At 40.3% G+C, this 16,702-nt stretch overlaps 2 protein-coding genes across 4 annotated transcripts in view; both read left to right on the forward strand.

The window, feature by feature from the left end:
* Window positions 1–16,702, forward strand: part of LOC309693519 (caspase-8-like) — a 92,036-nt gene that overhangs the window by 6,852 nt on the left and 68,482 nt on the right. For both annotated transcript variants that reach the window (XM_082512816.1, XM_082512815.1), the window contains 4 exons: window positions 3,303–3,334; window positions 3,460–3,562; window positions 3,645–4,188; window positions 4,277–4,405. In XM_082512816.1, the coding sequence (XP_082368942.1) occupies window positions 3,303–3,334; window positions 3,460–3,562; window positions 3,645–4,188; window positions 4,277–4,307 (710 nt within the window). In that variant the 3' untranslated portion in view covers window positions 4,308–4,405. The remainder of the gene's footprint in view (window positions 1–3,302; window positions 3,335–3,459; window positions 3,563–3,644; window positions 4,189–4,276; window positions 4,406–16,702) is intronic.
* On the forward strand, window positions 2,557–15,241 carry LOC309693515 (caspase-8-like). 2 transcript variants are annotated; one of them, XM_082512804.1, is made up of 9 exons: window positions 2,557–2,746; window positions 2,872–3,215; window positions 10,452–10,496; window positions 13,061–13,101; window positions 13,242–13,280; window positions 13,375–13,483; window positions 13,638–13,765; window positions 14,135–14,514; window positions 14,974–15,241. In XM_082512804.1, the coding sequence occupies exons 2-9, from the start codon at window positions 2,879–2,881 to the stop codon at window positions 15,107–15,109; spliced, it is 1,215 nt and encodes a 404-aa protein (XP_082368930.1). In that variant the 5' UTR covers window positions 2,557–2,746; window positions 2,872–2,878; the 3' UTR covers window positions 15,110–15,241. The 2 variants fall into 2 exon arrangements, with proteins under 2 accessions (XP_082368930.1, XP_082368931.1); XM_082512805.1 differs by lacking the exons at window positions 2,557–2,746; window positions 2,872–3,215 and adding exons at window positions 8,904–8,964; window positions 9,619–9,972.

A 16,702-nucleotide genomic window follows, 5' to 3' on the forward strand; every position in this document is an offset into this window, starting at 1 on the left:
TCTGTATGCATTCGCCTTGTTGGTGTACACCTGGTCCAACGTTCTATCTCCTCTGGTAGCACACTTCACATTACGGTGGAAATTGGGAAGTACAGATTTCAGGTCCGCGTGGTTAAAATCCCCAGCCGCAATAAAGACACTGTCCGGGTGTGCTACCAGGCTGTTATTGATGCTGCTGCTCAATTGTGCTAACGCTAGCTTAGCATTAGCATCTAGAATCAGAACTAGATGATAGTAGCACTAAAAGTCATCATAGACCTGCACTACACTTATTTTTTAATTCTACCAAAGTACAATATTTAGATTGAGAAAAGTTTATATAATTATTTAGCCTTGTTGTGCAAACAAGCCTGCATAACTTAATAAACATAGAATTTGAAAAGTAACAAATGGCATCTAAAAAGAAACACTAGGTACTAGGTACATGTTCAACCATTTGACTAACATGTGTGTCTCACCTGCTCTTGTTCCATCTCTGTTCTGTCGTCATTCTCTCTCTCCCTCTCTGTTCCTCTCTCTCCCTCTTTGTGCTGACAATCAAGCCAAACACCAACATCATCAAATATACAGTTGAAACCAGATATTTATGTACTCTTCAGATAAAAACACAAACACTTTTTTAATTGTAACATCAAATCAGACTAAATGTTTATTTTTTTTAGATTGATAAATATAAAAAACATATTTGTTAACTTTAAGAGTAAAGAGAGAAACTATCTGTATTTCTTAATTGCAAATGGCACCAAATTGTATTCAAAATTGAGCCACACTTATGGAGCTCCACAATTCTTTTCCTGGTGTTTTGGTTGACATCTTTTGATTTTCCCATTTCAAAGAAACAGGCTCTGTGTTTTGCCTTATATGCATCCACAGCTGTGCCACCAGTTTACTCACATGGACTCTACTAACCTATCAGAAGCTTCTTCAGCTCAGAATGGAATCGTCTGGAGTTTTCCTATTAATTAACAATAAACTTAGTGTATATGTACTCCTAAATTTGATGAAAGTGATTAAAATAGACAGCTCCCTCTTTTTATTCTGACATTTAACTAATTCAAAAGATATTTCAACATTTATTTATCTAAAACAAAAGTTTACTCTAAATTGATGTTTAACAGTAAAAAAAAGTTTTTATGTTTTCTCCATAAAGTGTATGTAAATATCTGGTTTCAACTGTGAATATACTGCTGTGTATTGAAATTCCTCATGTTTTGCATAGATATACTGAACAACATCCAAAGCATAATATATAAAATAACATCTACCTGAGTTTTTTCTTTGAAAGAAGCTCCATATGTCCATTGTTGTGTACATCAGTACACAATTGAAACCGATTTAGAGAGTTTGTTTATCCGTGGAGGGAAACAACTGAAAATATGAAATGTAAGCTAAGACTCTCTAAAAAATCAGCATTGCTGTTCGGCTTTTTATTTATCCATTTGTTGATCAAAAAAAAGTCAAAAAAGTAAGAAATCTTTGGGGGTACTTTGATTCATTTTGGGGGTGCTTCAGCACCACCAAAAATGGGCTAAAATCGCCCCTGGTTTAACCCTTTAAAGCCAGACGGAGCGGGAACGCTCCGTTTTGTGTAACTATTTTTAAATCCCGGTAGCACTGCAACCACGTAAGCTAGTGCAATAATTTTTTTTGCATATGAAACCGGAGGAATTGTACTTAAATCTTATGCCATCAGCTTGTCCTAGGTCACAGTTTCCTTCCACATATAGCTTTGCAAAAACTGCATAAAAAGCACTTGCAGGAACCAAATCATAATATTCCAGAAACACGCTTTGCCGATCCGATCAGCTGTTCGTAACACTTCCTACGTCCATCAGCATTAACTATCGCATGTCCGCCATGACCTGCCTTTTGCGGGAATGTAGTATTTTACCATCAGGGCCTCATGAGCCTATACTGGTGTTTTTAAAAGTTATGTTTTACTTTATGACTTTCTGTGTCATTTCTGGGATGCTTAGGACTCATATTGCACTGCTGGAAATAGTTTATTTTGATGCATATGCTGGTTTTTTTGCAAATTTGCATTATAATATTTTTTTTATTTTTTTTATGTTTTATTTAGTATATAAAAATTGGTGTATTTCAAAAATAAAAATATGAAGACACTTAAAATAAATTTCCTGTGGTGGGAAACTATTTTGTGCAACTTTTTTGTATTTACAGTTTTGAGGGATAAGCCTCTTAAATTTCTCTAACTAGAAATATATGTTAAAAAAACAAAAACGATTTTCAAATTTTTTGTAGTTTATTGCACTTTTTTTGCAATTTATGTAATTACTATGCACTTAATGCATACATATTATTAAAATTTGGGCTATAATGGTTGTACTGATGTATATCAACTTGAAATGCTCCCAAAAATTGCACTACAGCATGTAAAAATATAATATAAGCTCTGGCGGACTTGGTTCTATGGTAGGTCTTAAAGGGTTAATCATTATTTACAATTCAAAGATCGTGTATGGGCACGCACATTTTGCATCGTCATGTGGTGCAGTGATGCCTGCGTGCTGCAGCACAGCTTTTTCTCAGTGCTACATGGCTGTAAACCTGTTATTCCTGCTGTCGAGAAGTACAGGGCACTTTTGTACAGCATGTAGTCGTTATCATAGGATCTGAGAGTCACTTCCGAGTTTGTTCTGGGAACGCAGGATAGTTTCGTGTTGGATGTTATTTCAAAGAAGGAACGAGGTTTCGTTTTCAAGGACAGCAGAAGTTCCAACTGACCGTAAGAGAATTACGTTTTATGTAATATAATGTGCAGCTATTATTACGATAGTAAGCTGTAGTAAACCACTTCCTTCTCATAGACAGTAGTGTTTAGGATCACCTCTGACTCTTTCCTTTGCGCAGATTCAGCATGTCGGCCCAAAATGCAATAAGGAGCAATAAAACAGCCATTCATGAGATTCTGTCCGGAGACCACAGGCTAATTCTCAACAAAGTTTATGAGAATAAGCTGATCACTCAGCGGGAGTACAACAATCTTAAAAGCATCAACAGTGCAAATGCGGAGACATACGTCAATGAGCTCGTGGATAAGATCATGAATAAAGGAGAAGAAACATGCAAAGACTTCCTGAACCTCCTGCAAACTGATGGCGCCATTAAAGAAACTTTCCCTCTGCTGGCGAGTTTACAGCTGAGTTGTACCCCCCTTTTATCCGAGCCTGTCCAAGTGTCTTCATGTCAGCATGGTAACACACACACGTAACACTGTATAGAAACACTGCGTCTCCTGTTGTGTTTGGTTGTTTAACTTAGTTTTATTGTTCTTCCCTCAGATGTTCTGCCACAAGATGGGAATATGTCAAAGGTGAGATGCTGATGCAGAAACAGCCTCCTACACTTGTGACATCGCTTGAGACAGATATGTAGATGAGATTCTGTGGTTACGCAGCCTGTAGTAACACATGTAAAATCTTGGTGTCCACTCTTTAGGATGTTTATCAAATCATTAGCCGGCCCGTCGGCCTCTGCGTGATCATAAACAATAAGAACTTCAAGGATGGTTCACAGAGAAGAGGGACAGATAAAGACGCCCGTAAGTTTCAGGGGCAGATTTTTTATTCTTTCTTGTTAGTATCTGGTGCTTAAATATTTTTCTCTAATTACATTTTTTGCAGAAAGCTTGGCAGAGGTGTTCAGCTGGCTGGGCTTCAGAGTGCTGATGTGTAAAGACCTGAACAAGGATCAGATGGATCAGGCACTGACGTTTGTTGCTTCCCTGGCAGACATGTCTCAGCTGCAGAAGTTCAACTTTAAAGAGTGGGATGGCAGCAGCTTTGTTGATCCTCAGCAGGTCCTTGAGCACGGTGATGCTTTCATCTGCTCTATTCTGAGTCACGGAAAAAAGGGTGTAGTTTTGGGAACTGACAGGAACCCCCTCCCCATTAAAGAAATTACCCGAAAGTTCAGGGGGTGTGACCAGTCCGTCCTCACCGGTAAGCCCAAAGTGTTCCTGATCCAGGCCTGCCAAGGAAGTAACATACAGCGTGGAGCGCAGCTGATGGAGACTGATGATGATACTTCACCGTCTACCATCCCTGAGGATGCTGATGTTCTGGTTGCCATGGCCACTGTTGAAGATCATGCTGCAATTAGAGATCCATTCGATGGAAGCTGGTTTGTTCAGTCTCTTTGTGAGCAGCTGAAGGAGCGCTGTCCCAGGTAATTGTTTTAAAATCACCAAACACATCTGCACACTGACCCTGACAGTAGTAGTAACATGTTTTTGTATCTCTATAAATGCTCTTAGGGGTGAGGACATCGTCTCCATCCTCCAATAACCTGTTATTCCTGCTGTCGAGAAGTACAGGGCACTTTTGTACAGCATGTAGTCGTTATTATAGGATCTGAGAGTCACTTCCGAGTTTGTTCTGAGATAGTTTCGTTCTGACGGCTGATAGTCAGAACAGAATACAACAAACTTCCCAGAAGGAACAAGGTTTTGTTTTCAAGGCCAGAAGAAGTTCCAGCTGACCATAAGAGAATTACGTTTTGTGTGATGTAATTTAATGTGCAACTATTAGTATGATAGTAAGCTGTAGTTAAACTACTTTATAAAATCTTGATTTACCCATTCTTATACAGGGAGTGCAGAATTATTAGGCAAATGAGTATTTTGTCCACATCATCCTCTTCATGCATGTTGTCTTACTCCAAGCTGTATAGGCTCGAAAGCCTACTACCAATTAAGCATATTAGGTGATGTGCATCTCTGTAATGAGAAGGGGTGTGGTCTAATGACATCAACACCCTATATCAGGTGTGCATAATTATTAGGCAACATCCTTTCCTTTGGCAAAATGGGTCAACAGAAGGACTTGACAGGCACAGAAAAGTCAAAAATAGTGAGATATCTTGCAGAGGGATGCAGCAGTCTCAAAATTGCAAAGCTTCTGAAGCGTGATCATCGAACAATCAAGCGTTTCATTCAAAATAGTCAACAGGGTCGCAAGAAGCGTGTGGAAAAACCAAGGCGCAAAATAACTGCCCATGAACTGAGAAAAGTCAAGCGTGCAGCTGCCAAGATGCCACTTGCCACCAGTTTGGCCATATTTCAGAGCTGCAACATCACTGGAGTGGCCAAAAGCACAAGGTGTGCAATACTCAGAGACATGGCCAAGGTAAGAAAGGCTGAAAGACGACCACCACTGAACAAGACACACAAGCTGAAACGTCAAGACTGGGCCAAGAAATATCTCAAGACTGATTTTTCTAAGGTTTTATGGACTGATGAAATGAGAGTGAGTCTTGATGGGCCAGATGGATGGGCCCGTGGCTGGATTGGTAAAGGGCAGAGAGCTCCAGTCCGACTCAGACGCCAGCAAGGTGGAGGTGGAGTACTGGTTTGGGCTGGTACCATCAAAGATGAGCTTGTGGGGCCTTTTCGGGTTGAGGATGGAGTCAAGCTCAACTCCCAGTCCTACTGCCAGTTTCTGGAAGAAACCTTCTTCAAGCAGTGGTACAGGAAGAAGTCTGCATCCTTCAAGAAAAACATGATTTTCATGGTGCGGCGAAGCTCCTCTGGAGGGTTTTCAAGCCACAGCCCGAGGAGAATCTCCACGTTATATGTAACGTCGTCCCGGAGCTCCTCGGACGGATTTACTGCCGCTGGGTCCATGGGGGCTGGTTCGTACTGTCACGGTTTGTCGGGGCAAGCCGTGTGGAGTGGGAGAAAGGACCCAAAAGGCGGCAGCTCTGGTGCAGGTGAGTATTTATTTACAGCAGTGGGTACAAACAGCGATGGTGGGTGAACATGAAACCGGAAACCTAAACTGGGTAAACTAACAACACAAACCAGAAATGAAGGTGCAGGGAGATCCGGGGAAATACACAAGGAGAGACGCAGGGAGACCGAGGGGAAACAACACAGACGAACCAGCAATTACTAAGACAGAAAATACAACTTAAATACACTCAGAGAACACAGGGAGATTACACACAGGTGGGAAACACAGCTGGGAGTGATTAACATGACGAGACTAGGGAGGCAAACTGAAAACACTCACATAAGACGCAGACCTTCACAACAAAACAGGAACACACGGGCAGAACAGAGTAAACACTAACCTGAGGAAGAACAGAACCAAAATCGAAGAGAAAACACAAAATGCTGGGTCAAAAGGACCCAGGATCATGACAGCTAGAGTCCAAAGTGTATGACATCTCAGGGGGAAAAAAAGCACTGGAATAAAGCACCGAAATGTGCGCTGCTTTTCAGTCTGGTTACTACCGTTTATGTCAGAACCACATCCCTACCCAGGAGTGATCAGCTGACCAAAATTACTCCAAGACTGCATCAATAACTCATCCAAGAAGTCACAGAAGAACCCAAAGCATTTTCTAAAGAACCGCAGCCCTCACCTGGCTCAGTTAAGGTCAGAGGTCATGATTCAACAAAAAGAAAGAGAATGAGCAAAAATGGCATTCACGGGAGATTTCAAGGAGAAAATTACTGCCGACTGAAGGCTTGTCTAACATTTACCAAAATCATCTGAATGACCCCCAAGACCTTTGTGAAAAACGTCTGTGGGCTGACGAGACAAAAGTTAAAATGCATGAACGGTTTAAAACCCGTTGCATGTGGCATGAACTTTAATAGAACTTAAATCAGACTGAGATACTTTAAACCTGCTGTTCATGCTGGAAAACCCTCAGAGGTGGCTGAATTAAAACAATTCTGCAAAGAAGAGTGGGACAAAATTCCTATGCAGACATGTGAAAAACTCATTCTCAGTCTTGCTGCCAAGGGTGGCACAGCCAGTTATTAGAGTTAGGGGACAATAACGTTTTTAATTTTTCAATTTGTTTTTCTTTCCTAAGTCAACCAGCATTTATACTTTGTGGTCTGTGTTAAAATGCAGCCCTACAGTAACAAAGTGTTACAAAGTGTTAAAGTTTTGTTTCATTTTGTTTCATTTGTGTTTTTCAGTCACAGAAGCCGTTGGAGGAAATTAGATTCTCGTCTGGACAGAGTTGATCTTCCTGTCGTTTGTTCATATAAAGACTATATGCTATGATTTATTTTATGTTTTGCAGGTGAAAGACTTCACGACAGCTGGAAATCTCAATGTGAAAGGTTTTCTGTAAACTGAGAGATCTAGTACTCACACACAAGCTCCAACTACAGATTTATTTCAAAACAAATAACTGTTGTCTCGTTAAAGTTTTAAACCCAAAGAATTTCATAAAATAAGACTCCATTGTTATGTAATTTTTGTTAGTGCCATTTTTGTTTCATTAGATGCATTTTGTCCTTTCAGATCTCATAGAATAAAAAGATTTCATTGCTAAAAATGCCATTTCAAGTAAAACCAGTTCTCTTTTTCCTGTAAAGTTAGTCATAGCTCAGTGTTTTCCGTTTCTATTGTTGCCAAACTGGATCATCCATCTGTTCAGAGCTAACCTGTTATAAAATTTTACACTCAAGCAAGCATGCAGACTGGAAGCTTTCCTTAACCCTGCTTTAGATGAGTATACGCTACCTCCAAGGTTTTAAGCTGAAGGTTTAACCATTTCTCTCACTCCCCTGAGATAAACATTGTGGAAAATCTGTTCCAAAAAAAGCCACACGCAAGATGGACCAAGAATCAGAAACAGATGAAGGTGGAAGGAAGAAATCTGCAAAACAAGAATTAAAAGAGATTCAACTGCTATAAAAAGAGTTTACATGCTGTGGGGAACTGTGGGGTCCCTAAACATTTACTTTGGGCCCTTTTTATTATTTTAAAACTGTAAAAGATGGAAATAAACGAATCCTGCTCCGAACAGTCAAGAAATGTGTCAAGTTTTATGCCTTTTGAAAACCACATTGTCTTTTAATCTCCTAGCTGTTCGCAGTAACTGAAACATGGAGCTCAAAGGGGTTTCAAACGTTAAAACATCAGTGTTTATAAGCTATTGTGCTATTTAAATATAGAATATTATTAATATTTGATGAAACTTTGTGTTCTTAATGAAGAACATGTTCTGTAATATTAAATTTACAGTCTAAGTTAAATAAATATAATAAATTTTAATTATTTTGTATAAATTAATAAACTAATCTGCAAAGCTAGAAGCATCAGAATTTTGAGGCGTTTGAGTCAGTGAGGGTCAAAGGTCACTGAACTGCTCTCCATTATGGACAAGCTTCACTCCCGCTCCACTCCACACTCTCCTTCTCCCACTGATGCCATAAAGAGCGCTTCAGGAAATCATTCCATTCTTTAAATATATCTGTATAATAATCCTTCACTCTGTGACCGGTGAACACACCTGTCAGGCACAAGATCCCAAACATATTTTCTATTATAGTTTCATCCAGCTGTTTTTCTTACATTTATAGTGCACATATCATTTATTAATGCAATTTGCACAGCTGTCTTACACAATCTCAAGGTTATTTTTACTGTTTTAACTAACTTTGATTTTACTTTCTTTGTTTTTCATCACTGTTGTAAATATAAATTCCTGCAGTCTCTCATAGTATAAGGCCCTTACTGGGGACCTGTGGCACTTTTATTTTCACTGTGTTGTTATTGTTGTGTATTGTAAACTGTACTATTTTTTCACCCATTACATTAAAACACATCCATGAATGAAATGGATTCTTCTTTTTGTTGCTTAGGGTGTAACCAGAAAAACATTTCACTGTACCCTGTTCTCTGGAACACTGACATTATTTTTTCATGACATGGTTCTACTTTGTTGTTATGCAGTTTACATTTTCCTTATGTATATAAGCTTTCACTTTCAATTTACAGTCATTACACAGTCCACTGATTTTTTCTGAAATGTTTTATATGCTGGGAAATACATTACTTATACATCCGGACCTTGCTCCCTCTCATTTGTACAAGAGTACGCAGTTCCTAGTTAGCCGGTGCAGCAGCAGTTTAAATTATTAGAAAGAAAAGCAAACAAATGGTGCTTAAAAAAGGAAGGAGAACAGAGAGCATGGTGAGTTTATCGCCTTTGGATTTAAGCGGTGGTGTCACTGACTTGTGAGCCCCGAAATATGAAAGTTGTTTGTGTTTCTCTAAAAGAATGAAATGTTGTTGTTAGCACTCATATCTTGAAAATATGCTGTTATACTGTAATAAAAGGATGTGATGTATAAGGTGGTTGGCTGGAAATGAGTGATGAACGAGGAATTGTGTAACTGTAACTGTGCTTGTTACTTCCTGCTTGTGACTCATCCAGTGAGCTTTTGAGGACCTGCAGTTAATGGGCTTCTCTCATTTGTTCCATGCTGACAAACATCGCAGTGTCCTTATGTTACTTTAGAAAGGCTGAAATGTTTTGGGCTTGTGGTGGCACGGTTAAAGAAGACTGTAAGTTTAGCATAAACTTTGATAAAGGTGTCCGAGAGAGAATCGGAGATGCTGTGTTTGCTCCGATGCAACATGACAAAATAAATAAATAAATAAATAAATAAATAAATAAATAAATAAATAAATAAATGGGCTTGTGAAACCACTACACTGAAATAATCTGTAAAAGTCGTGAAACAGACTGAGCTATTTTAATGAGTACTTGTGTCCATTTGCTTTCATTAGAGGTCTTCTGTTTCCAAAGGCATTTGAATGTATCTTTTTTTTCTCTTGACTATAGTTTCGAATTGCTCAGAAAGGAATTACGTAGTTAACTTCTCTGGCAACACACCAGAAAGCAACAGCGGTTACAATCAGAGGCTCAGTCTTGGATCTCGGTGAAGAATGGCCAAAACTATTAAATCCGCTTTGGCAGACACTCTGGAGAACCTATCAAAGGGGGATTTTGAGAGGTTCTGCCACGAGCTTCTGGACCGCAGAGAAGAGCCGCGGGTAAAACGCAACAGGGTGGAGGGCAAAAGCCGTCTGCAGATCACAGACGTGCTGGTGTCTACTTTTACCGAGGAGGGGGCTCTGACGGTGGTTCTCGAGATCCTGAAAGCGATCGGCTGCAATCAGCCGGCAAAAGAACTCGGTAAGATTAACGACTGTGATTCTGCATCGATAAAGTAAAGCCCGCAGAGACAGAGGTCGGAGTTTAATGAGGACTGAGTGTTGGGCTACTGCATGCTACAGAGCGAAAACTTAACGACCGATTGACTAATAACGAGTAACTGGGCTGATGGCAGATTCGCACATTTATACAATAAATTATACAATTATACAATAAATTAAAACTCCAGTCCCACAATACAATCTGGACTTAGACTTGTTTTAGTAATAATAATCTTGTAAAATGTCCTGATCGCTCTGATGGAGCTGCTGGCTGCTTCATTCCTCTGTATAAATGTGCAACTGAAGCCATAATACGTGATGGCTGTGTGGGTCAGGTACTTTAATGAATGTAATATTACACCCATGTGTGATGTTTTAATATTACTGTTCTTCTCTGTGTGATCGACTGAAACACCATCACAGGGATCGGACTCTAACACTGTGTCTTCATTTTTGCAGAGGATGCTACAGGTGGAAACTTCTCAAAACCTGATCCCGGTGACAGTGAGTTTCTGCGCTCTTTTACCTTTCCGGCTATGAGACGTGGCTGATTTACTGTTTTCCTTTACTCTTTACCAATATTTCACAGTATAGACAAGCGCTACTTTTGTACTTTTGACAACAACATTTGAGTTAGTTTTAATCTAAAGTCTAAATTCTTTTAGCTTTAGTCTGTGAACGCGTTTTCATGGGAGCGCGGAAGCTTTCTCTGCCCCTCACACCCTGATTATCGACAGCAGATCAAATTGCGCGTAAAAGGGGAGTGACTTATTGGATCGCTCCACCCATCTCTATACACAGTTAATGAATTCTGGATGAGTTCTTGTCTCTCCAAAACATTCTGTTCTCGATTTTATTAGTTGAGTGTCAGTACATTTAATCATAGGTGTTGTCCTCGTGCATTAATTTTCATTTAGTTATTGTTTTGGATTTTTTTTTTTCCATTTTCTTTTTTATACAGAAAAAACCCAACTAACCAGGTCTGCTGGTTGTTGCAACAGCTCAGTGTTGCTAGCTTTAATTGACAAATATTGACGATTTGTGTTGAAATAAGTAGTTAGAAATACTACTACTTAGTTATTAATGGTTACTGATCATCTGAACATTTAACCACAGTTCAGCTGGTGCACCCTGCTCCAAGTCAGGTTTAAAAATCAGACACAAATCCACAAAAATAACTTCAGAAAAGTCTCAAAGCAGAATCTTAAAAAATACTCCTAATTTTATTAGCAATACAAGTATCAGCTCAACAGCTGACCGCTCAGACACTCACAGGTCCTCTGCCTTTCCAGAAGTAGGACCTCACCTCCATTTGACTGGAGCCCTCATGTGATAGAACATGCGAGGGAATCAGAGAGAAACAGAGTTGCACATCCAACCTGAACATGATCTCAGACACAACATTTCTCTGTGTGTAATTACTATGCTGAAGTAACGAAGCTTGGTCAGGCTTAGGTAGAAACAGGGTGTCAATGATATGTAAGTTCTTCAGTTCAGGGAAAGTACTTTAAATGTCTTCATCAGTTTGCAGGAGGTTGAGGAAAGTTCTGCAGGTATCTTCTGCTTTACTCATGATCTTATCCACAAGCTCAGTATGTCCCACCACATCTTCCCTGTTGATACTTTCAGTATCTGGAGAAATGTTTGTGTGCAAGGACACAAATCAGTGTTGTGTTCCTGTGACATTGAGTCACAGGCCCACAATGAGCTTATTCACTGTTACAGAGTGAGACGTTACATGCTGGCCATGTTTATAGTCTTATTTCCCAAAGGCCCAGGTCACCAAGGTGCCGGGAAAGGACACCAGCTACTCCAGGAAGAGGTACAAGCAGGTGATGAGGAGAAGCGAGTGAGCAGGGCCGTAGGACTCAGGCAGCAAGGAGCATGGACAAGGTGGGAGAGTACCTTGCAGCGCCAAGTCATCATGCAGGAACCCAACTTCCACCAAGTCCGATTCCTCGTGCAGGAAGTATACAGCACCCTACCAAGCCCAGTTAACCTCCATGTGGGCGGGAAGAGTGAGACATCAGACTGTCCGCTGTGCTCTAGAAGAGGCACCCTAGAACACCTCCTCAGGAGCTGCCGAAAGGCCCTGGCTGATGGTCGGTATCGTTGGCGTCACAACCAGGTGCTTAGAGTAGTACCTGAGCAAGCACCATCACGCTCCAGAGAAGGCAATTTCTTTCATTAAGGCTGGAGAGAAACCCAGGTGTGTCCACAGTTAACAGCTGGCCTCCTCAGCATAGTCTCAGATTGGCAGCTACAGGCTGACTGGGGTAAACAGCTAAAATTCCCCCAGCACATCTTAAAAACTTCCCTCTAGCCACACATGATCATCACTTCTGAGGCCTCAAAACAACTGATTATGCTGGAACTTACAGTGCCCTGGGAAGAGCGGATCAAGGAGGCCAACGAGAGGAAATGCGCTGAGGACCAGGAACTAGTGCAGGGAAAGGGGTTGGGAGACATTCTATGAGTCCATAGAAGTGGGATGAAGGGACTTTGCAGGTCAATCACTCTGCAAAGTCCTCGGCCGGCTAGGTGTGGGTGGGCCAGCCAAGAAGAGGGCCATCCAGGCTATGAGTGAAACTGCAGAGAGAGCCACAAAGGTGGCTGTGGATAAAGAGAGCGGATCTGTGGATAGCTATTGGTACGCAAGTTGTGGCCTGATCACCCCTGACTTGGTCGCCAGGGTGAGGATGTATGATTTTGCGAGTCCTGAAACACCTGATTACTCCAGGATACATCGCCGAAGATGCATACCAGTGCATCCAGGAGATGTTTCTTGCATAGTTAATGTTAAAAATATTAAAAAGTACATATGAAGTTTTTCTAAAGTTTGGGTCACTGAGGGCACTTTTGTGCAGCCTCTTAGCATTATATGAGGATCTGAGAGTCAGAGACAGATGTTACTTTGCTGCATGAAGCAGTGCAGAAGCCGGATCAACAACTGGCAATTATTTTAGAGAACTACACACAAAGTACAGGATGCACTTCCATATACCAGAACATGCACGCATGAAATTGTACATGTTGGTAACACCATCGAATGATTGTGATCATTACAGGGGCCCGGCATCCACAGCAGCAGTTCAGCATGGATATTGAGGTATATGTGTGTGTATATGTGTGTCTGTAAATGTGTGTATATGTGTGTATATGTGTATATGTGTGTCTGTAAATGTGTGTTTCTGAGCAGTTAATGTTGCAGTTTGTCAGTTTGCTGACCGCTGTGTTTTATTCCCACAGAGGACCCATGAGCCACTGCCCACTCCTCCTCCTAATGAGGTAATTCATTCACAGGTTCTCATGCTTTCATTCATTCTTTTGTCACATCAGTGACATTTATCATCAGTCTGTTTTCTGTGTTTGTGTCCTGTAGTCAGACTACTACACTCTGACTCATAACCCACGTGGTTGGTGCGTGGTCTTCAACAATGAGATCTTCACAGGAGGTCTGAATAATCGAAAAGGAACTCAGGAGGATGCAGGTACAGTTCTTGGCTTTAAACAATGACCTGATTTATCTATGACTGTTTTATCTGGAAGCTCCTGAGCCCTGTAACAATTAATGCATATATACGTATGCCATGACCATGTAATGTACTTATAATCCTTCTTTTGCTTCTTTTCTGTCTGACACAGATACTCTGAAAGAAGTGTTCACTCGCTTAGGTTTTCAAGTGAAGATACACAACAACTGTACTGCAGAGCAGATGGAGAAGAAAATAAATGATCTTGGCAAGAATAATTTCAAAAGTGATGATGCCTTGGTGCGTAGTCACACATCTTCAGAGTTGTAGTACTTCATACACATGCACTTATTTTGAAATTATTTTGAAAAAAGAGTTATCTGAGAAGATAATACAAGCAGCGAGCTCTGAGGCTCTTACCATAAACATAACCTACAGACACTTTACCATAAAACCATAACTTCTCAGTATTACATTTACATTTTTTCAGCTATTGTTTATCATTTACTGTGCAGATATGCGGTATCAGGCTTCTCAAAAAGGTCTTAGATCAGCACATTTCTAAAAAATGTCACCATGTAGTGCATGTCTCTGTGATTGTAACAGCAGCAACATGTCAGCAGTAGTGTTAGTATAAATAATAAAACATAGGTCTACCTCTGATTTAAGGTGGTGTTCGTGCTTTCACATGGAGAAAAGGGGTGTGTCTTTGGCACTGATTGGGAAAAGGTGCTCCTGAAAGAGCTGACGGACCCCTTTACAAGTGGAAGAGCTCCAACCTTGACAGGGAAGCCCAAACTCTTCTTCATTCAAGCCTGTCAAGGTGATGGATACCAGAAAGGATACCGTCCCTGCAGTAGAGAGGACGAGAACCGAAAAAAAGAAGCATGGCAAGCTGACGCTTCAATCCCTGATGAGACAGTGCCTGAGCTAGCAGACTTTCTGATCGGCATGTCCACAGTAGAGGAGTGCAAGTCCTTTCGAAACAAACGCACAGGATCTATCTACATCCAGGAGCTGTGCAAACAGCTGAAAATAGCAGCAGAAAGGTGAGTTAAAATGATTAGTTTCTTTATAACAGACCACACCACTGTCATATGGGAAGGTCATAGTGCAGTAGTTTCCTACAGAGTAGATTTTTTAAAATGTCACATACAGTTAGGTCCATAGAATTTTGGACAAAAACAAAAATGTAGTCGTTTTTCCTTTTTAGAATACCTCAATAAATTTTCACACAATCATGATGTGACTCAAGTGAAGACTTTGAGCTTTGAGTTTTACAAAACAGTTTAACAGTTCCAAAATTACTCATCTTTACACAAACTCCACCATTTTCTGAGACTCAAAAGTAATGAGGGAAGGCAAATCAAATGCATCAAATCGCTGTACATTTCTGTCTGCCTGCTTTTGGTGCTTTCAGACATGGTGTTGGCATGAGTTGGGTGTTTTGTTAAAATTTTGAAACTATCCAAAATGTGTCCTTTTTTATTCTCATGTTGTCCTTGCAGCCAGGTGATGGACGATATCCTCACTGTCCTGACACGTGTGAACAGGGAGATCAGCAAAGGAGAGTTTTTATCCTACAAACAAATGCCGGAGCCCAAATACACTCTCACCAAGAAGCTTGTCCTCAAATATATATGACCTGACTGTGACCAAATACAACACTGCAAGTCTGCACAATTCCTGCATAGAAAAATGTTTTTCACCTCAGAATCATACATTCTTTCTTGGGCCTATAGTGCTATTTACCTAAATTAAATTTTTAATAGGAAAGACATGTTTGTTTGGTTTTTTGTCATGAAATAAAAAAAACATTAAAGTGGTTTGTATTATTTAAGCAGCTGCCAAAAAGAAACATTACAGGTAAAGGAGGTGCAGAGGTGCTCTGCCATGTCCACACTAATTCATTTTTGTTTGAAAACACATCTTTTTCTCTCTGTTTTGGCTTTCCGTCCACACTCAGATAACGTTTTTGGTGAAGGGAAACAGAGCTTTTTGAAAACGCTCTCCAAAGCAGATACATTTGAAAACGTTTTTGCGTCGCAGTGTGGACAGCAAACCCGGAGCCTTTACGAAAACAATGACACATTTTAGTCACATGATGCAGTCATTAAACTAAGATAGCGGAGGGCATTATACAGCAGTTGTTTAGTTTGCTCTCAGTTTTGACAGCCCTAATAAAGTTTAATATCAGTCTGTACATGTTCCAGATAGCTTTTCTTCAAATTCTTTCATTCTCACTCGCTTTTGCAACTTTGTACTTCTGTGTTAATCGCAGCAACAACGCCACATCATTGTCAGTCCATTAAAAAACAACTGTGTTGTTCCTCAACATTTTGCCGTGACGTTTCAAAGAGCCTAAACAGCAGACCGATATGATGCAGGTCGAATCGTCTTATGTTTCACAGATGTGTAAGCGGTTTTAGTCGTTTCAGCGTGGATGAACAACTGTTCGGAAACGATTGAAAATGATAGTGTGGACACTGAGCGTTTTTAGACGAAAACGGATTAGTGTAAGCGTAGTATAAATTTCAGCTTCAAACCATGACAGAGATACGCCATATAGACACTGTTGTACTTCCCTCTCGACCTCTGTACACAGTGACAACCACAGGTGAATGAGACAGGTTGTATAAAGCACTTTTGAGTACTCGGAAAAGAAAAAAGCGTCATATATAAATCACTCATCATTTGAACCAAAAAATTAGAATTTGGATCCGTCGCTGCATAAGACATGGACTGATTTCATTGCAGTTCTTGTGTAATCTTGCATGCCTCAACCCATTCTTCTCATCTGGGTGGACAGTCACCCTTCCACTAAGACTTTTTCTGATGATGCTTCAGTGAACAGAAGCTGGATAAACTGAAGGGCCAGATCTCTCGGGTCCTTTGTCGGGTCTTTGCTAGATTTTCTTCATATTTATTAGGGACATGACTTTCATATACTGTTGTAAATAGTTTTTAAAGGTCTGCTACATCCTCTTCTGTCCTTTTCATAAGGACACACAGTACACAATGCATCCAATAAATTTGAAGAGACGTGCTTTTGGAACAGGCTGCTAACAATAAATTGTCTAAAAATACTAACGGAAAAACATTTTTCAGGTCAGATACAAGGATTGGATTGAAAATGAGTAAAAAAGCAGCCAATGTCCACAAAAAACCCTTTGAATGACTTTCAGAAAGCCTATAGGATTAATGTTCAAGATCATTTTGAAAAATAACAAAGTTTGG

Source organism: Aulonocara stuartgranti, assembly GCF_965226115.1.
Source record: "Aulonocara stuartgranti genome assembly, chromosome: 18".
NCBI classification, from domain to species: domain Eukaryota; kingdom Metazoa; phylum Chordata; class Actinopteri; order Cichliformes; family Cichlidae; genus Aulonocara; species Aulonocara stuartgranti.

Excerpts from the sequence above, each read along its gene's own strand:
- LOC309693515 (XM_082512804.1), top strand. The coding sequence starts at position 2,879 with ATGTCGGCCCAAAATGCAATAAGGAGCAATAAAACAGCCATTCATGAG. Across the intron at positions 13,484-13,637 it reads AGGAACTCAGGAGGATGCAG|ATACTCTGAAAGAAGTGTTC; the intron begins GTACAGTTCTTG and ends TGTCTGACACAG. Across the intron at positions 13,766-14,134 it reads TCAAAAGTGATGATGCCTTG|GTGGTGTTCGTGCTTTCACA; the intron begins GTGCGTAGTCAC and ends CTCTGATTTAAG.